Source organism: Lepidochelys kempii, chromosome 6 (assembly GCF_965140265.1).
Source record: "Lepidochelys kempii isolate rLepKem1 chromosome 6, rLepKem1.hap2, whole genome shotgun sequence".
Taxonomy (NCBI): domain Eukaryota; kingdom Metazoa; phylum Chordata; order Testudines; family Cheloniidae; genus Lepidochelys; species Lepidochelys kempii.
In genome coordinates, this window is record NC_133261.1 from 32,058,681 (window position 1) to 32,085,656 (window position 26,976).

At 37.0% G+C, this 26,976-nt stretch overlaps 1 protein-coding gene across 32 annotated transcripts in view; it reads left to right on the top strand.

Moving 5' to 3' along the window:
* Positions 1-26,976, top strand: part of SOX6 (SRY-box transcription factor 6) — a 445,713-nt gene that overhangs the window by 155,192 nt on the left and 263,545 nt on the right. For 25 of the 32 annotated variants that reach the window (XM_073347430.1, XM_073347431.1, XM_073347409.1 and 22 more), the window contains one exon: positions 13,878-14,121. In XM_073347430.1, coding sequence (XP_073203531.1) covers positions 13,878-14,121 — 244 coding nt within the window. Of the gene's footprint in view, positions 1-7,825; positions 7,923-9,407; positions 9,503-9,711; positions 9,761-13,877; positions 14,122-26,976 lie in introns of those variants that run through there. The other 7 variants (XM_073347420.1, XM_073347422.1, XM_073347421.1 and 4 more) reach the window with 5 other exon arrangements.

Here is a 26,976-nt window from a genome sequence, read left to right on the forward strand (position 1 = left end):
ACTTTTTTTTAAAGTTAATGCTGACTTTGCATCCCTAGCAATTTTTATCAACTTGTATTTAATGTTATGTTTATCTTGGGTGTGTGAGCTTTTAGTTTCAAATCACTTTAATCACTAGCTGCATGTGGAGCACAGTCATTTTTGGAGGAATTCACTGTTTCATTGTCGACAAACAACTCCTCCTGCCTCCCACCACATGTGACATGATATAGTAAATTGATAATGACTAAGATGTGGGGATAAATATGACTTCATACGTCTGTACTCTGATATAAATCATTGTATGGAAAATTTGGTTTGTTTCCTAATGTAAAAGTGCTTGTTCAGTTATACAGTATTATAAGGTGTTTTGAGATTCATCATTTGCTGCAAGGTATGCCTTTTGAGGAGAAAGAAAAGGAGGACTTGTGGCACCTTAGAGACTAACCAATTTATTTGAGCATGAGCTTTCGTGAGCTACAGCCTGTAGCTCACGAAAGCTCATGCTCAAATAAATTGGTTAGTCTCTAAGGTGCCACAAGTCCTCCTTTTCTTTTTGCGAATACAGACTAACACGGCTGTTCCTCTGAAACTTTTGAGGAGAGTTTATAATGATTCGAACAGGCCATCTCTTCTATTGATGTCCTGTGTTTTCTTCGGTCAATTAACTGTCACCGTGCCTCTGTTTCCCCATCTTTAAAATGGGGGATAATAAATATCTACCTCCAAGGAGAGCTGAAAGATTTAACCAGTTAGTGTTTGTAAAGTACTTTGGGCACTTTGGGATCCCTGGGAGACAAAGCTATTATATAAGCTGCAAGTTACTGGCCCAGATCCCTCTGCATCAGGATTTGCCCACTTCTGCAGAAAAGGCAGCAGGGCTCACCCTCAAATCTGGCACTTCCCTGCGAGGTCAGACCATCCATAAGGAGGCCCTGTGCCTCTGCTTCAGCCCTGGCCACTACCATGGCCTTCCTTTGGCTGCAGCAGCTCCCAAGACTCTGAGGGGAGAGGGTGGCTCAGCAGAAAAAATAATAAAGGCTGAATCTTGATTGCCTAATCTATATGGGGTTGGAGGAAGAAGGATGTGCATCCCTCCCCATCTTGCCATCTCCTCCCCAGCTTCTACAGTCTTCACATACTTCCCCATATGGAACTTGGTCTGCCTGGAGAGAATTCCACAGAGTCCATAAGTTGGGAGCCCATTATTAGTAGCTCAGTAATTGTGGATGCTGTGCTGGAGGCTGGCATATTTTGATGTCCCACATGACCCTCCCTGATGGGAGCTGCTGTATCCCCTCCCCCATTTCACTAAAGAATAGCAGGGAAAATTCAGCTTTTAAATTAAAAATAAAATCATATTTGAATTTACAGCAGGTTGTAGATTCCCCTCAAAATGATTGTTTAATGTTGCCACTTATACTAATCAAAGGAGTTGCTGTCACTATTTTTGAAAATGCTTATTCTGAGAGTTTATGCCTGATATTATTTTGAACAAATTAAAGCAGAATGGTTTGAAAGGATATTGAGAATACAATAGTCTTCTACCATTCTGAATGCAGATTCTACATCATCCCCTCAGGTTGTCTCATATTTATCTTTGCCCTGTGGGGAAAAATTTATCATAATACTATGTGATCCATCATGATGGTGTAACATTTGCATCTTCACCTGATGATTTTTATTCAATGCCTGGCAATGTTGTATTACATCATGGCCCAATATTATGTTCTGTACGCAGTGTAAAGACAAAAGGCCAGATCCTCAGCTGGTGTAAATCTTCAGCTGGGTCTATTGACTTCAATACAGTGACCTTGATTTATACCAGCTGATGATTTGGTCCATAATGTCAACTTGTCACAACTCTTTATCAGAATGTCACAATACCTTAAATAAGTGCAGGGCTCTTTTTTATCCTAAAGACCCCTGGAGAATGAGTGTCTCATTCATGAATTTTGGTGTAGATGAGAACACTGCTATCAAAATCAGTAAAATCCCATGTTTTATACTGAAAATGCCTTACTTTTAAATTGATGACATAGTTCACAACAAATGTGCAGGAGTAAATGAAACCATTAGATTTTGTCTTTAGAAGTAATCAGCAGCATGTATTATATATTGTTCGCCTGACTATGATAAATTATTACCAATATACACAAGCGGGAAACTGTTACAACATATAGCCTTGAGCAAAAATTGACAGTGTTGAGAAAACTAGGATTCTTCATTTTCAAATACAGATCATATGGTGTATCCTAAAAACATAGGAAAAATCAGGTCAGAGATGAAAACCACAATAGAGAGCTATTTATTTCAGCTGTTATGCACCACATCAGGCACTACAGAGAACATTTCAGTGCTTAAGCTGCAGTCAGTTGTATAAAAATTAACTGAATTTGAAATGGTAACGGTAAGAGTTATTTTAAAAAATAATTTGAATTAGTGGAAATGTATTGTTATATATATTTCCCTTAAACTGTCACCGAAGACAACTACTGCACTTCAAATCATTAAAGACAACTTCTATTTGGTGCTCTGGTGCTGGAGTTGTCCGGATTTGGGTTTCCTTTTTGTTCTAACACATCCCTATGCTTAGTGATGTTTATTTCAATGTATTTTTTAAAATATTGTAATGGAACCTTGAGCCCTTTGGGGTTGGGGAACAACTGATAATTTTGTCATTATTCACATTTCCCCTTAGGATTGCTTTTGCACTTCTAGCAATTACCGATCAATCCTGCAGGGTGCTGTGTGCCTTCAACTCCTATTGAAGTCCGTGGAAATTTAGGGTTCTCAGTCCTTCACAGGAGGTGTTTGGCAATTTGCAGGATTGAACCTTAAGTATGGGAAAGTACTATAGCTTCCTTTGCAGTTGATGCAACAGCATTAGTGTGCCTATACAGAAGCTGTACTCTAGCTGATCTCACTAAATTGAATGACTGAATAATGTAGGTTCTACCTATGAGTCTACAGGAAGCTAACATTAACATTCTGTGATGTTTTCCAATGCCTAACCCAAACGTTCCAATAAAATTCTTTTAAAACTACATTAATGTTTACATTGGGGAGCTAGTTTAAAAATAAATTAAAATTATTAAAAACAAAGACTTAATTATTTGTTTTCTTAGTTGTACTAAATGTTTATTTAAAGTGTTAGAAATTGTATCTTTGGTTTGCTGTATATTCCATGAAAAATATATTTTTAGATGTAAAGGGCAGTTAAAACTATGATAAAGCTTTCATCAGTGAATCCTATGTCAGGATAGAAGAAAAAATACCTAAAATCCAGTCTAAAAATGAGGAAACCTTCAGTAAATTGAACTTCAAATTGTTCATGCCTTTTTAATGGCAGCTGGTCCATTTAATTTATGGAGAACACAGTTAGTTAGTTATTTAATGTTTTATGGAAGCTTTTAAACTATTCAAACTTATTCAACTGTTGCTTTCATCTGTTCACCTAAAATATAATTAGAAACTGTTTTTTTTTTATTGTCCACATGCATCGGGGACCCTGTCCATTTGTGATCATTGAAGAATGCACTGCGTATTTTTCTATGTAAGTGTTAGAGGGATTTGTCCCAGTATTCTTCCAGGCCAAAATGCCAATCAAGCAGTTACGTTTTGCCTGCTTAAAACTCACCCTGAAGTTTCAGCAGGACATAGTTCTTCATAACTCGCACCTAAAGCACTGTTGAGGCCTTCTACCCTAATAGTAGGTTTCAGAGTAGCAGCCGTGTTAGTCTGTATTCGCAAAAAGAAAAGGAGGACTTGTGGCACCTTAGTGAGCTGTAGCTCACGAAAGCTTATGCTCAAATAAATTGGTTAGTCTCTAAGGTGCCACAAGTCCTCCTGTTCTTTTTGCCCTAATAGTAGTTGCTGTTCACTGGTGAATTAAGTGATTCCTGTACATGCTCTGTAAATACATTTTCAGATCCTGCAAGATTAACAGTTCTCTATGCATGTAGGGTATTGTGCTGTGTAGGCACCAGTTCAAAACAAGGAAACACTGTGCATAACGCTATCTTGTTACACGCATGAGCCTGCTTTAGTAAAATAAGAGTTGTAACGAAAACACAAACTCATCAAAGTCACAAAAATCAAATCTAAGTCTGACAGTTTAGACTCATTTCATGTTGCTTACTGAAGGGTAAAATGCTCATTCATGAATTTATGTGTAAAGTGCTGTGACTTTAAGAATGTAGTGGACTTGCAGTCCCCACATCTTCCTCTAGAGCTCTATGAATACTCCTTAGGGTGCTGCACTGCCCTTTGAAAGTAATGCTGTATTATCAGATCTCCACTACAGTGCTCACATGTGCAGGTGAACCTCTTAACTGTGGAGGGACATGCACCCACACAGTGAAGAGGAGGAGCTTTCCATGTTGTATGATATGTACAATCTAAGTCTTAGGCTCAGTGGTTCAAATTAGGGGCTACATTTTCTCTTTAAGACAATGTGCTTGTAATATTGTTGGGAGGGAAAAGGGTGTAGCGATCTTCCTAGAGACTTTGGGCCTGTGACTGGGTGCAGGACGTGGGGGCAGCTCTGCTTGCTGATGCATATGGGGCAGGACCATGGCCTTGCCCTTCTCTCCACCCCCTTTCAGGAGGCTAACACCAATTTCTGTGCTACTCTGGAGCAGTGTTTGCGTCTTCTCTGTGAACAAGAGCTAGGCTTTGTCTGGCCCCTGTGCAGGAGTGCAAGGTGAGAAAAGGAGCTCTTTGTGTTCTCTCCTCCATTCTTGCAACTAGACAAAACCTATTGCTGAAGATGCAGTGTTAGCTTTGCATTTCTTTGGTTTTGTTTTAGTTTTTGTGACTCCCCTAGCATTGCTGAAAACACGAGGTTGCTTGTGTCTTTAAAAAAGATGGACTTACACGCTAGATTGTAGTGTATCATATCAATAGGTATTTCACATTTTATGAATAAATCAAAATGATAAGAAACTTTATAATGTGTAAATCCTAAAAAGGCTCTATTTTGTGTGGCATAGGATGTTCATAGCTACAGTATCTGTAAAACTCAGTCTTTGATTTCACAGATCACTATGGAACCGTTCATGATGATGTCTCTTGTCAAAATGCAGATATCACTGCTGGAGAGACAGTCCAGATACTGAACACCCTCAAGACATTTTTGTTGAAAATGTTAGTTCATATGAACTAACCTTACCATTCCAAAACCCTGCCCTTAAATTCTTAAAATGTTAAAAGTCACTTAAACACATTGTAGATTAAAGATCTGTGGAATTTCAAGTTGAAACTGAAAGTTGTTCTTTAGTTCTAAAAACAATTTGCTTGTCGTTTGAATCAATGCATGCCAGGTTCCAGTCTGGAGTTATTTTTTATGAGTTAGAGAGAAACCCCTGAATATAGAAGTTTATACTAACAGTAATGCAGTAGATGCACACTTATCCGTGGAGGCACACCAGTGCACTAGTGTAATCTTTTATATGTGCATATGTGAGACACTGGGATGGTTCTTACCAGTATTTATGCTTTTTATATATTCATCCTTCTTCTGTTTTTCATTTTCACTTAATTCAAGATCTATAAATCTTATTGCTAAATAATAGCAGGGTTGCACCATAATATTTGGTATTAAAATGAGCTCCCTTTTTGTGGAAGCCTTTTGAGTTTACCCTTTAAAGAAATTTAGATTTAATATTTTTGTTTTTGTTTGTTTTGTTTTCTTCCTGGTAATTATGTTTGCACTTTGCTGATGTCTAGTTGTGCATTATTACAATGGAAGGTGACAATTTGATTGTCTTCAGTTGGAGAAACAAGTAATTTTATATTCACCAAGCTGTCAGGTAACACTACCTCACAGTACTAAGAGCTCCTGGCAATGTGGTTTGGCACCTGTATTCAACTGCTTTGATGCTTGCATAACCTTTACTGAATCAGAAATACTTTGCCTGCTAGAAATGTTTTTTAGTCTTGTACTGTAAGGTTTTCATTAAGAAGATAATCTGTTACTGAACTGCAGAAACATTGTTTCATGGTATACGGAGGTAATAATTAGGTGATTTAGTGCAAACTGACTGATGAGCCTGAAATTGAGACTTCATTTCATTATCTGAAAAGAAGATGAATTACAGAAATGCTGTATTTAGCTTAAAAATGAGCATCAAAAATATCGGGGGGGGGGAATCAGATTGTAGATAATGTGTATCACTCAATTCTGTGTTGAGTGGCACTGAGTCATGGAACATCAACTTTTGTTTTTGCAACCCTGTGACTAAGTTTTCACTTTACTATATTTTGTGGTGTCCTAGGCAACTACTGAAAATTGATCTGTAGGAGGAAAATATATAAAGACATTGTATTTATACCAATATAACATGTATCCTGTATGTTACCAATATAGCATATACCCTGTAAAGTATCAGAAGGATTTAATTAACAACCTGTTAGGATCTTCTGCATTACAGATTAAAGTATTGAGTTGCAGATTTCACGTTATTAAAACAAGAACTTTATTAACTTTATTAGGGTAAAAAGCTATTTCTGTTTTTTATGTGAATTGTTGACTCAAAGTCTAAATATGTTGAAATAAATTCCTGTAAGTATTTTTAGGCATTTTTATCAAAACCATTTATGCAATCTTTTAGCTAAACAATTAAGCATTCTTTTCCATAAAAACCTGTGACTTTATGCTTATTTATAGCAACCATTGTTTTTTAATCTTATTCTTAATGGGATACTTTTTATTTACACTGTAAGTTCTATTACTTGCTGCCTAAAGAAACAAATTCTAACAAGTTATGATGGATAAGTTGCTGGTACACTCACTATTGTTCACAAGTTGGAAAGTCGTTGGTAAAGATTGCTTGAAGTCAGATTTTTTTTTTTTTGCAACAGTAGGAAATTGGATATCCAGAGACACATGTCACAGTCATAGGACTTTAAAGTCCTCAGTCACCACAGAGAAGCTAATACTAACCAATTAAACAGAGGTGGTTACGTGATGTAACATTATCAGGAGAAACAATTCATGAGTCAAAGCATTCCAGGGCATATGAGCTCCAGTCCAAAGAACAGTCTTAAGCTGTATAAATAAAGTGACAGCAATATTGTCAGCTAAAAATAAACTGTAGAAAATATTAACTTTTGTGACTTGAGAAGAACACCTCTCGGGTACTAAGTCATTATCCTGTATTCCACTGCCCTTCACTGCATTCTGTGTGAGTGTGGCTGCATATTCTCAGTGAAAAATATTGATACTGAATAAAGAAAAAGGAACATCTCACCTGTCAAAAATAGCTTGCATAGGATTTTCATCATAAAGTCTGCAGGGGTTGTATGGTGTTTTTTGTTTAGTTCATTTTAATGGTTTTGACAGTCCGATAAAGAGACAGAATCATTTTTTAACTCTAATATTTTACGAAGAATCGTAGGTTTAGAAGGGTCCACAGGGGTCATCTAGTCTAACCCCCAGGGAATGTACATGACTGCACTGTCAGTATAATTATCCACAATGACAAAAGGTGAATGGCAGTCTTTTTAAGAAAATACTTTTGCATCATTCAATAAACTGTGCAGATATTATATTATACATTTGAGAGAATGAATTAGAGCTGGGACCAGATCTTATTGCTTCTGAGCTTTGGGAAAGTGGATATGGAATCAAATGTTGTGATTCAGGCTATTTCTAGTAACAAGAGTAATTTGTCTGGTTTGTAAATAGAAAGGTGGGTATACCTGAACGTGTGTATTGTGGAGGCTGCACTTATATGACTTAGCTTGATGTTTATCTTAGCTGGAGTCTTGGGCACTGCAATTAATGTTGTTCACTGCCATTCCTTGAATCTATTCCTTTTTCCCTCTCTTATTCCCAATGCAGTTCCTGGAATGATCTTTCTCATGAATCAGCTTAACACTGATAATCTTCAGGGTGCTTTACAAACATTATCTAGCTGATCCTCATGACCCCCCATGAGGTAAGGATTGGGAAAACTGAGAGACTGATTAATTGATTTGCCCAAGGCCACACTGGACTTCAATGGCAGAGCTGGGGTAGAATTCAGGAGTTACTAGCTTTCAGTCCTATGCACAGCCCACACTCTCTTCTCATTCTCAAAATGCTGATGTGTCATCAGTCTAACTCCATGTAGGTTTTGTATGTAGGGACACGTAGGAGTGTGGGGCTTCAGGAGTAGTGAATATTTTAGTAACTGCTCATTCCTGTTTCTAATGCTCTTTGCAATCAGATGTGGGACTTTATAATTTTAGGAAATAACTGTTTATTCTTACATGACAGACGGATTACAACATTAGATAAACAATGAATTATGTTGCTGAGTTATGTCTTCATAACTTTGTTTTACGGGAGCAGAGCTGCAAAATGATTGGGCTATTGGCACAGCATTTTCATTTTTCTTTAAATTAAGTCATATTTGAATGCGCCCATAACTTGAAATTGGGATCCTTCCACAGCAAAGGCAAATAGTGATAATTTCCCTGTGTGTTTACAATATTCTGAGCCAGTACCTCAGCTGGAATAATCGTTGCAACTCCAGTAACTTCAGTGGAGCTCTGTCAGTTTACCCCAGTTTAGCATCAGACCTATAGTTGGTATTGGTGGGATTACACAGATGTAAGGAGTGGTCAGTTGGTAAGGCATGATTCATGGATGCAGGCCTTGAGTTTAGGAGGAGGCCTAAGGACTCAAGATTGGACTCTCAAGTTCCATGTAGGGCTTACCGCCATAGAGTGCTGGAGTCTGCCATGAGGAGGGGGAACAGGAGGGCAAACAACCAGGCGGCGGCACAATCACTTGCTTACGGTTGTGGGTGTGGATCTGTAGCAGAGGGCCCTTTGGGTAAGATTTGACAAAGATGGGAGAAACTTCCATTTCTGCTGCCCTGGTTCTGTGTGGGGAGAGAGAGAGAGAGAGACAGGATTTCATCTCCAGGCTTATCTGAGTAGCATCTATCTTGAACACTAAGTTCTTGTGAAAAGTTAGAAGGAAAAATGCTTCTTTTCATTTAAAGGTTTTTTTTTTTTGAGGACTTCTGAAAAATGTTTCTTTTATAATTCATTTGGGTCTTGATTCATGAAAGCACTTAAGCATGTGCTTAACCGTAAGTAAGTGAGCCGTCCAGTTTGAAGTCAGTTGGACTACTTGGATGCTTAAAGTTAAACGTGTGGTTAAGTGTTTTGATAAACTGGGGCTTTGGGGGAGGAAATAAGGATGGTCACCTTTAAGGAGAGGAGGCACGGCATTGTCAAAACCCTGCCTCTATACTTTTGGGATTATAGATTTAGCTTTATGAAGGCTTTGATAGGGAGGGGCAAAACAGTCTTTAGATTCCGTTGCAATCTATGGTCAGCCACAAGTGTCCCTTGTCATATAGCTCATTGTTATACGATAGTTTAGGTATTCTTAAATTGTGACTAGGTGCTTACATTATTGTTGTCTGCGAGTTAATGCTGTGTAATTTGGGTTTAAATATCTCCTGGCTAGGACCCCAGATTGATCCCTGATTTCCACCGGAGCATTTCATCAGTTGGTCCTTCTGTGAGTAATGGATGGACGGTTTTAGACATTACATGTCTTTGGTGTTAGGCATGCCACCTAGTTATTCAAAGGAAGCAGCTTTAAATCATTTGAAGAACTTCAGGCCATAGAAAAGCCTTAGATGAAAAGTTTCTATAATCTTTTGTAGTTTTGGGAAAGGGTGACAAGTATTACCTTTAGGAAAAAGGAAATCTGTGATGTTTTTATAGAATGACTGTCTGCCAGGCTCCATTAGAGGACAGGCACATCCTTCTAAAGGTAAAAATTAAGGCGTATACATTTTGACATTAAATATGGGAGCGGCGCAGACCCACGCTTGGGATTTTGGCTTTACAACATGGAAACCAAGGCTAGTTGAAATTGGGGTCCCAATTTACGAACCCTTCCCATTTCCACAACTTCACTGAGGTTTGGCTAAATGGTTCCATTTTTGTCCATCTCATTTTGAAAGTGAGATGTGTCTTGTTTTGGTTTTGTAAAACCCGAACCTGTTTGTTTAACCCAAATTAGGAAAGCTGAATAGGGGAATGGACTTCAGATAAATGATTCTGGATTCATACCCATCTGTCTCAAATCCCATAGGTATATTGTTTGCCTTGCTGATAGTTGTGCTAACCAGTCAATTTAACCAGTGTGAGAATGTATTTTTTTCTCTCTGATTATAATGTGTGCTGTGTAGTCGATACACTGATATCATGTGAGTGTAATTTCCTCTTATTTTATCTCCACTGCACAATATTATAAATAAACAGTTAAAAAAAATAAAGAAGAAAAGCACCAAACAAATCTGTTGCATCTTGTTTAAGATTGTACCACTGTAGACACTTGTTCTAGTAAAGTAGAATTGGACCCACTTGATTGCATTTAAATTTTTCATGCTTCAGCAGTTTGACTAGGAGCACAGTAAAGAAAAACCCCACGAGCGAGGATAGTTTAGAATAATAGAACTTGATTTTGTGTATTATAGCGGCACCATTTGCGCTGCTTTAGTTAGGGTTGTGTCAGCACTTCCATTATAAACCCCTGTTTTCAGGGGTTATAACGAAGGAGACTTTTTTTTTAACAGAAATTTAAAAAAATCATTTGACTGATTTTAATTTATAACAGAGCAAAAATAAAATAAGGTAAAATGGAAATTAGCAACATTGAGGCACCTTTTATATGTCTAATTTATTTTTATTACTGAAATTGTAGGACTATGGTAAGTTAGTTTTGAATATTTTAAGTTTAAAATTGAAAAATTATTAATATTTAAAAATGAGCTACCCATGATATTTTTCAAAAAATTATTTTAGCATTACAACCTGTTTTGTGGATCGATGGGACAAAAACTAAGGATTAATCTGATGGGCTATTTCAGTGGGAGTATTTGATCATACTCCTTGGAAATTATGGGTTAAATTCAGCCATTGGTTAGAGCCTGATCTCACAGTTTTCCATGTGCAGAACTCCTACTGAGGTAAACAGGAGATTCTCATGGATAGGGCTGGCAGGAATTGGCCCTTACACCAGAGTATTCCCATTTAATATAGTACAGAAAAAGGTAACTGAAACTTGCAGGGAGGGGTTGATAGCTATAGGTATGTAGGACAGTATCTGTGTTAGTATATTTTAGAGATGGCACATTCTCACCCTTTTTATAAATAATTAACTTAAATTAACTATAATAATATATTTGTGTGGGTGTATATATGTAAAATATGAGAGAAAAATATATATATTTATATAATTCATATTTTATATATAATTATATATATATATATATATAATATATATATAACAGAAAAAAAAAGATTTTTCTACTGTACTATATTACAAGTAGGTAGCTTTACTGAATGGTCACTTGAGGAATTACCAAAAGCCTATTTATGAAACAGAGGTGAAGCCTTTCTAGACTAATTATATTCAGCATGTAATTTCTAAACTTCACTCTGAATTTTGATTTTCAATTAACATTCCCAATTTGAAGATAATTTTCTATTTAATGTAATTGCAGGAAATAATTTATTGGCTGATTAAGGCTAGGGGCCCAGCCTTCCTTAAGAAAACACTCCCTAACAAACCAGCCTTTAAAGCCAACTCATAGCTTTGGACAGATTTAGCCTATTTTCACAGCTGCACAGTTGTGTTTAATTAAGATTGTGCACTATTATTCATTGGTGCAATTTGTACTCGAAATTATTCTTAAGAGACATTTTCATTTCTGGTTTTGTGTCATGATTAATTTATACTGAAAAAACAACCATAGCTATTGCTATTGGAGGAAGCCAGTTCAATTTATAACAGGAATGGTGTTTGTTAAGGAGGTGAAGTCAATGCAGTTTGTGAGTTTCACTTTTAAATGCAAATTGTGACTTTCACTTTTAAATGCACAGTTTATAAATTGTATAAAACCATAGTAAATGTATTATGTTGTCATGTGAATGAGTAAATTAATATGATGATTGTAATCAGAAATATAGAAATAATCTCTCAATATATCTTAATCTTTTGATTATCTTAGGTCATAGTAAGTATGAACCAGAGCCTCTTCAAATACCTGTAACAATAATAGTTTCTGAACTTTCCGCCTGTTATGTGCACCATAAATATGTATTCTTTACTGGAGTATGAGTGTTATATTCACTCAATACTACTCATTGACAACTTTAGTACTCTTAAAGGAAATGCAAATTTTTATCCCCGCCCCTACCACTAGTATCAAGTTGAGGCAGGATTATCATTATTTATAGAATGGTTATTCTAAATAGGTATCAGCATTTTAATATGTATCAAAGCACTTCAAAAGCTTGTAATACTTTTATTTAGAACTGTGCATAATTAGATTAGCTGTTCCTATATTAATTTTTTTCACTGTAGAATACTAAATCTGAGCCCCCTCATTAATTGTGAGAAATTTAGCATTAGCTGTTAAATCCTATGTGAAACATGGGCTGCTACATAAAAACTACTGTTTAAATTGGAATTAACTTAATTATTTTTCTTCCCACTTGATATTTCCTTCACTGTAATATTCATGAAAGCATGTGACACATTTGTAAATTTAACTGTTAGTCTCAGATTTCCAGACCCTTTAATCAGTATTTATTTGTCTGTAGAAACAGTACTAGCGAGTTAATGATTTGCTAATTTGAAAAATGCTCATGTGGTTTCCTATGTTAACTGATTTGTGCATTTTTAAAGAAATGGTATGAAATCAATTATTGCTAAAGAGCAATTAAGGTGGAGATCTTATTCCTTAGTTCCAAAGCAATTTCAGTATTACAGATATTGTAAAATTACTAAAAACTGTAAAAAAATCTAATATATTTTAGATGTCTGCTTTGACAGTTGTGGTTATTTTCACTAGACATTTTTAAAAAGTGTTTAAAAAATTTGAATTGGAATAATTTATATTTTAATTTAAGTAACATAAACTGTGACACAGCTGTGTTTGCATATAGAATGGCATTAAGAAGCTATTATTAGGAAATGACCTTTTAAATAAATATACTTATTTATTACAACTTGACACTAGAATTTAACAGAATTCTTTCAAATGCTTTGTATCTTGTATTCAATGTCTAATAAAGATGGAAATATAATTATTTCAGGCACTTAAGTCAAACTGCAGAAGATTGCTTCAAATTAATCATACATTATCAGTCATTCGTTCAATAAGCCACTTACAGTTTTATAGCACTCTTCAAGTGAATATCTCAGAACCCTTTCCAAAAGGTAAAACTGGATGCAATTTAAAACCGGTTTAGAGACGGTAAAGCTTTAAACAAACAAATCATAGTCTTTCTTTGGAACAGCTTGGCTAATGACTTAGAAAGTCTCATCTGTGAGGAAAACAAATTCCACATGTAAGGGACAAAGTAAGCAAAGGATCCAATCATGCAAACCCTCATTCATAGGAGTACTCCTTATTTACGCAAGTAATCCCATTGAAGTCAACTGAAGGCAGTAGGACTGTTCATGGGAGTAAAAGTTTAGCGGACTGGGCCCAGAGACACAATTAACAGAATATACATGTCCAGAAAAGTCATCATTCTCTTAAGTCTGGAGAAAATTATACCATTTTACAAGTCTAAATAAATGGAATGACACAGGATAAGTCAATACCATGTTTCATTTGGAGCCACTGAAGACCCCTTTATCACATAACTGAAATGCTCTGAGCTTCTGAAGAACCTGTTAAATGGCCAAGGATCTAGATCCTCCCAACCCTTAGTCCTTTGAGTAGTCCTATTGACTACAGTGGGATTACCTAAATGAGAAAGGACTACTCGTATATAAGGGTCTGCCTCCAATTTTCATGTTTTGATCTGTAGCTTCATCTATGTACTCAATAGTAAAATCTTATGTCCTACCCTCTTTTGTTGTTCTACAGAAGAATGTCTTCCAAGCAGGCCACCTCTCCATTTGCCTGTGCAGCTGATGGAGAGGAAGCAATGACCCAGGATTTAGCATCACGAGACAAGGAAGAGGGCAACAATGATCATCATGTGGCCTCCCATCTGCCCCTACACACCCTAATGCACAACAAACCTCACTCGGAGGAGCTACCAACTCTGGTCACCACCATCCAACAAGACGCCGACTGGGACAGTGTTATCTCAGCCCAGCATAGAATGGTAAGTTTTCCATTTATATGCAGCTTTTTGAATTTCGTATCTCAGAAGATTCCTCATCTCTCATTTTGAAGGGTCTATTCTATGCGACCCTTCATAGATTTCTAATTAGTAAGATGCAAGGCTTATTAATCGATCAACATCAATATGGAATAATTATAAATTATAATTGTACAATCCTGTTAGGTATACAGGTCTATATGAGTGAGATCATATGATGATTTCACCTTGAGGAGGGAAATGCATCTATTTATCATGTTTCCAGTCATCCCCTGATTTATGTCATAACCTCTTTAGCTCATATATTTGTGCATTAATTTCAGTAAGAAGAGTGTAGCTCATAACTGTCCGTCATCTAATTGGGCTGCAGGAGATGTTGAAGGCAGAAAGAAACTTTAATACGTTTCTAAAGAAGGGCCTTCCCTTGTCTACAGTGCATATTCAACTTCAAATAATAAATGTAATATTAATTTTCTCTCTGAAACCGAGCAAAGCGAGAACATTCATAGTCTGGCACTGGAACACAGAGGCTAACATCTGGGCTGATACCACAACTCAGTATGTTTATTGGAAATGGTAGCCTTCTGTGAAGGGCAAATAGTTTAAGAGATTAACTGCATATCAAGCCTTTCGTGTTCTAGAACACCAGTTCAAATACAAACAAGGTTAGCAGTGACTGAAAGTTATCACTGCCTGATATTTGTTCAGTGGTTTATATGAGATGAGTTTGGAGTGGTCTATCCCATTGGACAGACATCTATGTGACAAAAACACCATTATGATGAAACTAACTGGGAGTCTCAACAGAGCTGCCAAAAACTGAATGCGCATGGAGATTCAATGAACTTCTTACCTGTATATTTGCCTGTGCTGAGCAGAATCAAGGTGTGTGGATGGATATTTGCTTCTGACTGCATCTGTTCTGTGGATGGAGAACTCTCGTTTTTAAACCAGCACCTTTCACAAGCAGTAAATTCATACAAATAAGCTAAAGTGAAATGCCTGCCTTTTCTTTGCTCTTGTGAGTTTGTCAGATCTATAAAATCAGATATTTTCATTAAGAATTATTTTTTTCATTAAGTTTGAAAACTAAATAGTACCATCACCATAATACATTTAAAAACGCATCAATAATAATACATTTATTTCATAGGTTAGAAACATAATGATAGTGATTTATCCTATACAGATGTTGGGAGACTTAAACCATTCATATATTTGATCCTGGGAATGAAGGCACTAAATATATGCTAAGTATTTCTGTAGTAACACTTATAATAACACTTATTAAATTAATTGGGATGACTCAGAGTATATAAATAGAGCAGGAAATGCTGTCTAATCAATAAGTCACAAATTGAGTCTGTGCATAACTCATTGCAAGATCAGAGTTTAAAAAGTCTCCAAGAGTCTGATGCTTCAGTTGCTAAACAGACAAAAGTCCCCTTGATTTCAATTGAAATTATGAGTGATATTTTCTGTTGTTTGTAAAGATAGACTAGAATGGTCCTGGAGCACTATAGCTATACATAATTATCCAGGTAATGGCTGTTATAGAAAAATCCTAGATATTGGAATACAGCCTCATTTTAATTGCATATGTGCTCAAGACATTCAATAAATAACATATCACAGTAATTCTCAGTTTGTTCCATTTTATAGATAGGGAAACTGAGACACAGCTAGGTTGACCAGGTATGTTGAAGAAAAAATGAGTATGGAGTTGTCTATCCCATTGGACAGACATCCATGTGACAAAAACACCATTATGATTGAAACTAACTGGGAGTCTCAACAGAGCTGCCAAAAACTGAATGCGCATGGGGATTCAATGAACTTCTTACCTGTATATTTGCCTGTGCTGAGCAGAATCATTCCTGGAAGCTGTGAATGGGTGACGGGGATGGATCACTTGATGATGACCTGTTCTGTTCATTCCCTCTGGGGCACCTGGCATTGGCCACTGTCGGAAAACAGGATGCTGGGCTAGATGGTGTAACCCGGTATGGCCATTCTTATGGTCTTATGAGCCATTCCCGCCCATTCCAGAGTGGGGCACGTGCGCAATGGGAGTTGCAGCCTGAGGGCAACAGTAGCAATCATGGAGTGACTCTGTCGTCTGGGAGGAAGGAATTCTCAACCTTCCTGGAATCTCCCAGGGCACAGGCAATATACACAGACTCTGTGTGGAGAAATATATTAGTACTTCAGTCAAAATGTTAGAGCCTCACAGAATGTGATCAAACATCCAGCGCGTGTACAATAATTTAAAACGACTTTACATTTATAATGGCAAAATGTAATTTCCATTTTCTCTCTTTTGGAATGATACGCTTTCATGCCAACATTTGCTGTACCTCTGAGGAGACTGAACAGCCACAAGTCACTCTCCTGCCTATCATGTTTCAGAAACAGGTGCATGAACTTTGCTTGAGTGACTTAGCATTCTGGTTTTCCTCCCTTGTTTCCGAAAATACTACATCATTCCGTTTGATAAAGTTCCTGAAAATCATTATTTGGTCCCACAATTCCCTTGGGTCAAATCCAGCAGTCTTTATTCAAGCACAGCTCAGCTGAATCAGTGGGAACTTTTGCCTAAGAAAGACTAGGTATAACTTAAGTGGTTTGGCCAGAAGTGAAAATTGAAGTTCTAAGGCTTTAGATCAGGTCAGTTGAATTTAAAACAAACACAACAATGATGCCCCAGCTGATCTACTGTGGAACCTGAGACATCATTACTTTGATGATTGTAACATAGAAGTTGTGAAAAATCTTCAGTTTTTTACAATAATTGTTACAATGTGAGGCTGTCACTCAGAATGACTAATTTAATATTTTTGACTAAGAGCTAAATTCTGCCATTGATCCTTATGTGCAAATCTCATTTACTCCTGTTAATTGTCTCTGTTTGTTTGAAACACCCCAACTTGCTAGCAGTTGCTGATCTTGCTGGGAAAAGGTTAAGAGAGTTCTAATAACTCACCGATACAAGTGGCTGCTTATATAAGGATTGAGTGGTGCTCTGGAGAAAGGATGGGGATGGGCTAAGCAGTTAGGAACTGTAGGAGCTGCTAAACCTGGGGAAATTGCTTGAGCTGCATGCTTCTAATTTCTTTGTTAATAAAACCGAACTCCATGAAAGACCATCAGTTTTTTAATTCAGAGTGTTGACTGTGTTGTAAAGCAGGTTGGGAAAGGCTCCTGCTTACACCCTCTTACTCTGAAAAAACATAGTGGTGGTAAATTCAATGGGTATTGCATCCATATATATAAAGGAAGAATTTGGCTTTTAGTGTGTTATCTAATTAAGTGCGCAATCTTACCTTCTTTGTACTCTCAGGACTCTCAAAGACCAGTGGGAATTTTGGTATATGCAGTATACACTATGCAGCCCTGTGCAGAGATGAGGGTTATATGGCTCTTTGATGAAGATAGATATTGCAATATGAAAATTTGTCTAAGAAAATATCAAATAATTTGTTTCCAGTACTTATTGAATGCAACACTTTCTGTAACATAAGATACCTTTTAAACAACATTGTGCATTATCATTAAAAAAAAACAAAAAACCATGCTGGCTAGAAATGTTTTCAAACTTTCACTCCCTTTTGATATCAGGCATTGCTTTCCACTGAGTCCTTTGTGTATTCTGAATGTCTGGAAGCCAAAATATTTTGTTTTAACTCCCACTCTATAGTATTTCCCAGCTGTGTACTTATATGGTGTAATAAAAGGATTTAACAAATGAAAAATAGCAGCTGCATTTGGAGATTCCCTTTGTGCTCCCTTTTCATTTGACAGATTCAGCAATGTGTAACAACTGTAACGTCAGACCTGTAATGACTTACACTACAAGTATCATATCACCCACCAATTTGATTTTACAGAGTGGGGGCGGGGAATAAAACTATAGAAGGATTTGGTCCTGCAGTGTTCCATTGCAGAGCTGGAGACGTTATCACTGTATTTCTAATTTTAACTTAAAATAAAAATTGCTGGAGGTGTGGATATTTATTTCGGTTGATAAATCTGCTAGTAAAAAACATTGTTCCTAGGTGAAGGGCTAAATTCTCCCTTTCTGGGAAAAAAAAAACAACAACCCAAAACCCCCTAAAACTTAGGGAATGGCGAAAAATTACAAAAATTGTGTGGGCTTGAAGGTACAGAAGTCACACTGCGTTCTCCCATGTGGGAGGGATTAGCAAGCAGGACAAATAAATCTTGTAAATTGCATTCAAAAAATGATTTCCTTGTGGAAACTGATTAGGAACAGTTGGTGATAGAGGATGGAGAGGAGTGAGAGTAAGACCATAGTGTAAAATATTGTAGCTAGATTTAAAAAGTAGCTGGATAATTTTATGACCAATAATATTTGTACTGGTAGTTAGCCATGTTTAAAAAAATGGTAATCATGATTCACACTTCATTCACTGCAGGGGCCAGGAAACACTTCCCTCTCCTGTACACCCACTCTCATATAGAGCCTTGAGCAATTTACCCAGGTCAGTTATGAGGCTTTTATCCTTAATCTGAAGTATCAGATATAGGCAGTGTCAGTGACAGGCCACAAGACTAGATAAACAAATGGTCTGATACACTTATGACAAATTGTATGGTATGTTCTCATGATTCTAACTACTAGAGATGGGCCTGCAGTGGGATTCTAAATTCACACACCTTTAACTAAATTAAATCTGGAGTCTGACTTCATGTTGCAGGATCTTCTCTGCTAAATACATGTGGGAGGAGAACAAAGGGCCAGATTCTGATGCCTATATGAAACTCTAGTGGTTATAGGGTCTGTATAGGAGCAGTAGTGGCCCTGGGGAGAATTCCCCCTTCACAGGGGCACCTCTCTCCCCACTCCTTGCAGCACCTGCTGTAGAGGCATGGCAGGGGAGGGACTGAGACAAGATGTGCCAGGAGCGGGGTGGGGGTGGGGGGGTGGGGAGTGCCATAGCATTTTGCACTACAGCTGTGCTAAGATGTGTGGGTAGCCCATATGCAGTCATGGGGAGACCAGCTACTGGGGCTACTGTGTTTTATGCAGTGGGCTATATTGGCCTCTGGAGCAGGCAGAATCTGAGAGCTGCGAAGTTGCTTAAAGCCCTCTTTTCCCCTGTGCTCTCCTCAGCTACATTGTCTGTGCTGTGCCTCCTGCCGCAGCACAGAATATGGTCCAAAGGATAGTGTTAGCTGGGATACAGGCACTTTGCACATGGGAAGGCAAACACATTATGGCACTACAAGCTTATTACGTCCATGGGGTGCTACGTTATCCCCTACACTTTATAAAATCAAGTAGCGGCCAGTGCATTTGGAATTGGTGTTGATTTCATTGAATTATATGTCAACTGAGAGAACTGCCATATATTTTGCATGGTAATAATATCAAGATTATATATCTGTTGCAGATTTCATGTTAAGCAAGCTCATAGGTCTGCAATTCTTGCTGTGTCTGTGCACATGGCTCTCATCAATGTTGATGGGAAAGTTGCACACAAAAGAGAATAGACCTGATATTGTATTTGTTATCTTTTAAATAGTTTTTTAAGCCAACAATTATCCAGTTTAACTTTCTATAGCCTCAGAAAAACTATTAATGTCAGAAAGATAACAGAAATTGGTGGAACTATGTAGGCCTTAATGCCTCATTGCTGATAACCAGAGACAAATGATACTAGACTTCCCTTGGTATAAAAGCAGTTTTTAACTTTAAAAGGAATGTACATCAGCTCTGGTTTTTCAGAAGAGATAATTCAATAATTTTCAGACTTATTAAGCTTTGTCATGGTTGTTTGGTATTGTGTTGTTACATCAGTTCATGGCTTCAAATTCTCAAAGTTAAAGTTATAATTTATTTTAAAAATCCACATTTTTAATTGACTTGGTATCTAGATGCAGGTATAAAATGAACCAAATTTAAGTGCCCAAAATTCTAACAGTTACCTCCAGTTCTGTGTCTGCAGGAGTTCTCACCAGCTGAATTGTTCAGGTAAACTGTTATTTGCATGTGCACATCTATATGAGTGTCAACTGCAAATCCACAATGGTAATATTCTTTGTAGGGTGCCAGGTGATGAGTATGGAATAAATGTCTAGATAGATAAACACTTTACACGCGATTACACAGATGCAAAGTCTTGGTTGAAAGTAACAAGTGCTAAAAGGCAAATTACATGCTTCATTCTATTTCTATTATTATTATTATTCATCTGTTTGGGCAACTATAATGCAAAAAAGGTATATAGTGGGGTTTTTTTTTAGAAGCTAACTGAGGCTCTGAATCACTTTTTTTTTTTGTATGTTGGTCTGTGATCTGCAAACAATTAGGCATGTGCTTAACTTGACTTCAGCAGAACTACTTGTGTACATAAAGTTAAGCACATGTCCAAATCTTTATAGGATTCGGGCCTTGGTTATATTAGAATCATGAGTAGAATATTGTTTAGCTTTTAAATTAAAAGTAACAGAACAAAATTATTCCCTCAATAACGTGTTTTGTAAGGATAATGAAATAGGTGATTAACTTTGTTTAGTGGGGAATCAGATAATTACTATTTTGGTACACTAGTTATTGTATTATTTTTATTCTTGATGCTGTATAACATTTTTAAAACTTAGGCGTTACTTTAACTATTTCCCCTATGTTCTTGGAAGAAAATTGTTAAAACTGAATTAATCACCACCTGAATACCTCAGAGAGGACTCCTTGTTTTTGTGTTGGTCAGTTCAAATCTATAGATCCTTTATTTGACCATTTCATCTCTTTATAAAGCAGTGTTTGAAAAATCCTCCCTCTCCCCCCAGTTCTGTATATTTACAATGTATTTTTCAAAAGTAGAAGCATTAACATGCTATAAATTGTTTTATTTTTTTTCCTTGGGCAAGAAGGAATCAGGTATGCATGCTGATTAACACACTCCAGTCATTAACATGTGATTATGTGGGCTGCATATTGAGCACCTGCCAAAAGATAAAATTCAGCACTGTACTACATCTGTGCAAGGACTTTTTGCATTTCTTTTGTACTTTGACAGCTCAAGAAAAATCAGTCTTTGGTATCTTTGTTCAGTATAATAAAACTGTGTACATAAAATGTCTTCATGGAGGCAGGAAAGATACATGTATTTATTTTAATCTTTGAGGCCATGAAAATCCTCTGACTGGGGCTTAGACAGCAGTCAATGTAATATGAGTCTCCTAAGGTACTGTATCATATGAACCTAAGATCGTTCACATACAGTTTACAACATTCCTGCATGTTTATAAGGATTATCTGTTCTCGGATTCAGCCAGTGTTCTTCTAATTCACTACAGTTTTATGTGATACCTTTATGTCTCATAAAGGTCTTGTTTTTATTTCAATCTCCCAAATGTTTCAGCCGTGTTTACCTTAAAGAAATGCAAGTATTTTATGCATCAGGCTAGCTTTCTGCACACGTTCCACTGCAAACGCTAAAAGACACACACAAAGCATGTAGCGTGTGACATGTCACAGTGTACAAAGAGGGGCCTGTATGTGTATTTAATATTGCTAAAATATGTTTTTATTCTGAAATGTACAGTACGGTTAACATTAAATTGGACCAGTAAAAAAGCCTGTTGTGAGCAGGTTCAGTGTATACCAGGTAATCTAGTATTCCCAAACCACACAACCTTTGTTTTGCTTGGCTGCTTCAAATTACATAGAGTGCAAGTATTTAAGTGTCTGTCTGTATACACCAAAAAGTATTCAGACTGATCTTAAAGCCTCCTCAATTTCAAATCAGACAATGATTGAACTCTGTCTCACTCTATAGATATTTCATTAGAGTACACTGCTCATACATGGCATTCCACTTCTCAGTGCCACACAGAGTATAAATAAACATTTTAAACCAACAAGAGTACAGTATAATTAAACAGATACTAGTGGATGGCTGTATACTTGTGATAAAGTAATATACTCCACAACATGCCTTATCTAATAATGAGTAGCATTTCCCTCCATTAACGTTTTCTTATTAAGGGCAGATTTAACTGAAGTTTAAGGCCAGGGCACAACATGGCTGAACGGTGTTGGTTCTGTATTGCCAAACCTAAAATCCAATCAGATGATAATATTGGATTCAGAAGATCAAGCACCCAACCCTTATGCATGAAAACATGGCATCTGATGATGGGTTTATTGCCCCACATCAATGATCGTTCACTGTATTTGACTATATTGAAACCTCTCTCTGTTTTGGGATGTGAGCAGAATGCCTGTCAAACTGGTAATTTTTATCTCTCTGCTTTTGCTCCTTCATATTACATGGAGGTTTTGGTTTTCTCCAGTTTTGCTTATCTTTAGTTGGAAGGGACTGCTCTGGTTAGCCAATTAAATTTTACATCAAGCAGGAAAGACCCTGTATTCTTCCTTCCACATACATATCTAATATTGCTTTGAATGGTTCCATTCATTGTGCCATATTTAACTCACTAGACTGAGTCTTATCCAATACAATTTTACACCTTTTATCTAAACTAAATTTCTTTTTCATTACTTTAGCCCATTATTTTTTGTCTTAGAGTAGGATACACAGTAAATTTTATTTTATTTTATATTATTGACTTTTTAGAAATTGGTAAAAGGCTAAACCCAAGTTCTCAATTTGTGTTCAGTCCTTAATCAGGTAGATCTGAGTGAGTAATGGGTGTTTTACTTGAGTAAATGCTGAGTAAAAGGCTTCAGATTTTAGCCCACTTGTTACCATTTTCTCTTCTCACTTTGCATAAATTGTCTAAGCTTTACAAATGATGTTCCCTCAATAGCTTCTGGCAAGTCATTCTCAAGCCTTAAATATAAATTACAAATCTTTTCTAATAAAACTTTTTTTTATAATCAGATGGAAATTAGAAATGATCATGTAGACATTTCATTTCTCTTAATTCTGTTTCATTAGAGCCCTTAAAATGGGAAACCTTTAATATAGTGATTGGAAATTATTTTGTTAACATTTGTTTTCATTATATGTTAACTCCTATCTGGCTCAGAGTACCAGCATGCTGCTAGTACTTGGAATAAAAACCACTGTGGATATCCAACTTTCCTGGGGTGTTTACATGTGTCCCATTCAATGCACAGACTGATAAATATCCCTTTAGAGCAGAAAAGCCTCAGCCACATGGAAATAAAGGACTGCAACAAACACATTTTATGTTACTAATGTTTGTTTTCCACTTTTTCTGGCCATTCATCCTAGTGCTTTTGTTGAACTCCCGTGGAAACAGTTTGTGTTTTCTCATTGGCTTTTGAACAAGATAGGATTGACAGTCAGCAGCCTACAATCAAAGTTTGAAAATTTGTAATTAAAGTTAAACTCTTACATTATAAACTAACACTTTTCCCTAATTTTCTGGAGTCTTCTGCTTATTGTTTCTGTCCACAATATCGCTTCTTCTCTCATCTGTATAGGGCAGGCGTGGCCAAACTGTGGCTCGGGAGCTGAATGTGGCTTTCTTACAGTTAAAGTGCTGTTTGTGGAGCTCCTCATGCGCCCTTCATTCTCCACCTACCAGACTGGGTGGGGAGAAGCTCAGTGCTTCTGTCCTACATCGGGGTGGTAGGACTGGGCTTCTGCTCTGTGTTGGGGTGGTGGGACTGGGGGCTTCTGCTCTATGTTGGGGTGGTGGGACTGGGGCTTTTGCCCTACAGGGAGGGGTGAGTCTAAGGACTTTATCCCCACGGAGGGGCATTGGGGAAGAAGCCCTGTGCCTTGGCAGGCACCGTCCTGTGGGGCAGGTTGTGCGTGTCTTGTGGCTCTCAAACTTCTGAAGATTATTGTATGCGCTCGGAGGGTAAATAAGTATGGCCACTCCTGTTATAGAGGGTAAAATATATGTGCCCGTTACAAAATACAAGAACTAGAATAAAGGTTGGGGGCGGTCCTCTATCAGTGACCACAGACTTCTGCATTTTTCCTGCTTAGGGTTTGTGACACATGCACATCACCAAACTGCTGGCCCACCCACAGCCTTCACCATAGTCCCTAATAGAGAACTACCATGTAGTCTGGTTCTGTGGGGTGCACCAGGCTGCAGAGTCCCAAGATGTAACCCTTTGGTTTCGACCTCAACAACAGGGCAGAATCACAATAATTCCAGTGTGGAGTTTGGGCCTTCAGCAGAGGAAGCTGGAATATTTCATCCTGAGTTTGCAGGATCCATTTCACTGTGAGGCTGCAAAGTCCAGGATGTGGCGTCTATTTTTCCTTCCTAATGTTTAAAATAGGAATGTAGGGTTCTGTTAGTATTAATGGGAGATGTGTTTGTATGGAAGGCTGAGTACACCCATTAGTGTTTATGAAAATAAGTGAGCATAAGAGGAGGATCTTTTTAAAAAAAGTTAAAGCTAAGATATAAACATGCTGTATGTTGCATGGTGTCAATTACATTCTCTTCTTTAAAAAAAGAAAAGGAGTACTTGTGGCACCTTAAAGACTAACCAATTTATTTGAGCGTAAGCTTTCCTGAGATACAGCTCACTGCATCTGATGAAGTGAGCTGTAGCTCACGAAAGCTTATGCTCAAATAAATTGGTTAGTCTTTAAGGTGCCACAAGTACTCCTTTTCTTTTTGTGAATACAGACTAACACGGCTGTTACTCTGAAACCATTCTCCTCTTTGTGTTCTGCCCTACAGTGTTTCAGAGATGGAACTGTCATTTCATGTGTATGTATTCTGTTTTAGAAATGAAAGAGCTTCAGAAATGTCACTTTAGTTGCTTTGTAAAACTGTCTTTAGACACTGAGGTCGGGGATGGTGGGCCAGATGTGGACTAGTACTTTATTCATGAGGTAGTCCCGTTGAAACCAATGGGACTACTAACAGAATAACAGACAACTTAACAAAAGTAAGTGTGCTAGAATCTGGCACATAAAAAATGAATTTTTTTTTCAGTACTGAGAAAATTGTAGTTATTAAATTCTTATTAAACCCATCTTTTCACAAAAAAAATAAAATATGTCGTAGGGCTTAAGATTTTTTCTACTTACGGCACGTAACTTGGAACGACAGTGATTTTAAAATATGAAATGTAGCAAATGATTGCTCTAAGATATTGATCTAATTGCTTTTATTTATTTAATTTAATTTTTATTTTTAGAGTTAACTATTTAAATTTGAAATGTACTAATTTCAAATAAGTTTTGTGGAGATTTTTACCATATATGCCTCAGATCCTCAGTGTAAAATGCGTGCCAAACTTTTATACATATTATCCTAATGTAAGGGTTTTAAAAGAACTATTATGGAGTACATAACACATACTTGCCAGGAATAGTTTTCATTCTTTTTCAGGCTGGGATTATAGATAGAAACTGTTCCGACATTATTTCTGCCTGTGGCAGAACTGCTCTTGCCTGGGCCACTCACGGGAGCTCCAAAAAGACCCACCGGAGAGGCCAATCACTGTTTATCCTTCCCAGTCTGGGAAGACCCGTAAAAGTGCCACGTATTTCTCCATGATGCCCTGTGATTAGCTAATGAAGGATACTGCCAGGTATAACAAGGGCCAAGGATTCACATAAGAAAGCTGTATTATGCTGTACCAAGAACACAAATGGTGCTTCCTCATCAATCTTTCTGTGCATTAGGGCAGCAGTATATGGGCTTACTGAAGGTTTGATTTTGTGTACCAACCACCCTTTCCTTGATTGTTCAACGCATAGTAGCATCGTAGCATTCATGAACTGATAGTTTCTTTTGTAAAATTATTTTATTTTCCTGGAGTTCATCAATGTCAGTTTAGGGATTCAGGTTCTATGACCATGGATGGGTATTTTATCTAGTATAAGGGTGCTTTGCCCAGGCTGGGTTGCATTGTTTATCTCATTTAAGACATTTTGGGGCCATTTTCTGTCCTTATTTGCATGTGTCCATGGGCTGGCAAGGAAATTAATATTTTATATAACAAATATATATTTTAAATATTTTCTACTATGATTGGACTTACTATGTCATAGTAGAGCTGGTAAAATACCCGTTATTTTTTGCTGGAAATTTTGAAAATATTTCATTTTTTTTTTATTTTTCTCACAAAATGTTTTCAATCTTTTAATGAAAAACTGATACCAAAAACCATTTGGTTTTTGAAAAACAAAAACGTTCCCGAAAAATGTTTTCATTTTTACAAATAAAAACCTTGGAAATTTCAACTAAAGTGAAAAATTTCCATGAAAATTTCATGGACCAAGTTATTGCTCCCTGAGCACAGGCTACAGCAGATATGCCTTTTCCAACCAGGCAAAAATAAGAGGTGTATAGCAGGCAGTGGGACTTTTGTCACTGACAACAGAGGGAGCAGGATCAAGGCTCAGCATCTACTTTGTCTATTAAAACCCAGCATTTTTAAGCACAGATCAATGGCTTGTCCCCACTGGGCCATAAGTAGTTGAATTTCAGTGGTTAAGACTGGATCTCTGTCTTTCTAGGTTGCTTGACAATAGAATTTCAAGTACAGTCAATCCTGCAATTGATAATTTAAAAACATACACAAAACTGAAAAAAAAACAAACCCAAAAAACAAACAAACAAACCCCCACCACCACCCAGGGAAAAACTGTTTAAAAATACAAAGTCTTGCTTAGGGTATTACAATTTATCATGCACCTCTTTATCATAAGCCATCTGCCAATTTTATTGATTATATTATTAAGAGTTTGTCCTGAAATGTCACCTTTTTTTGGGTGATTTTTAGATAATGAACAGGCTGTGATTCAGGATCAGAAAAATTCTGCACTTCTTCTATAGTCTGATATAAGCATGTATAATTCCTTTATTATTAACTAGTAATAATGTGTGAGTGGGAGGATTTTATTAAAAGCCTAGTGAGCA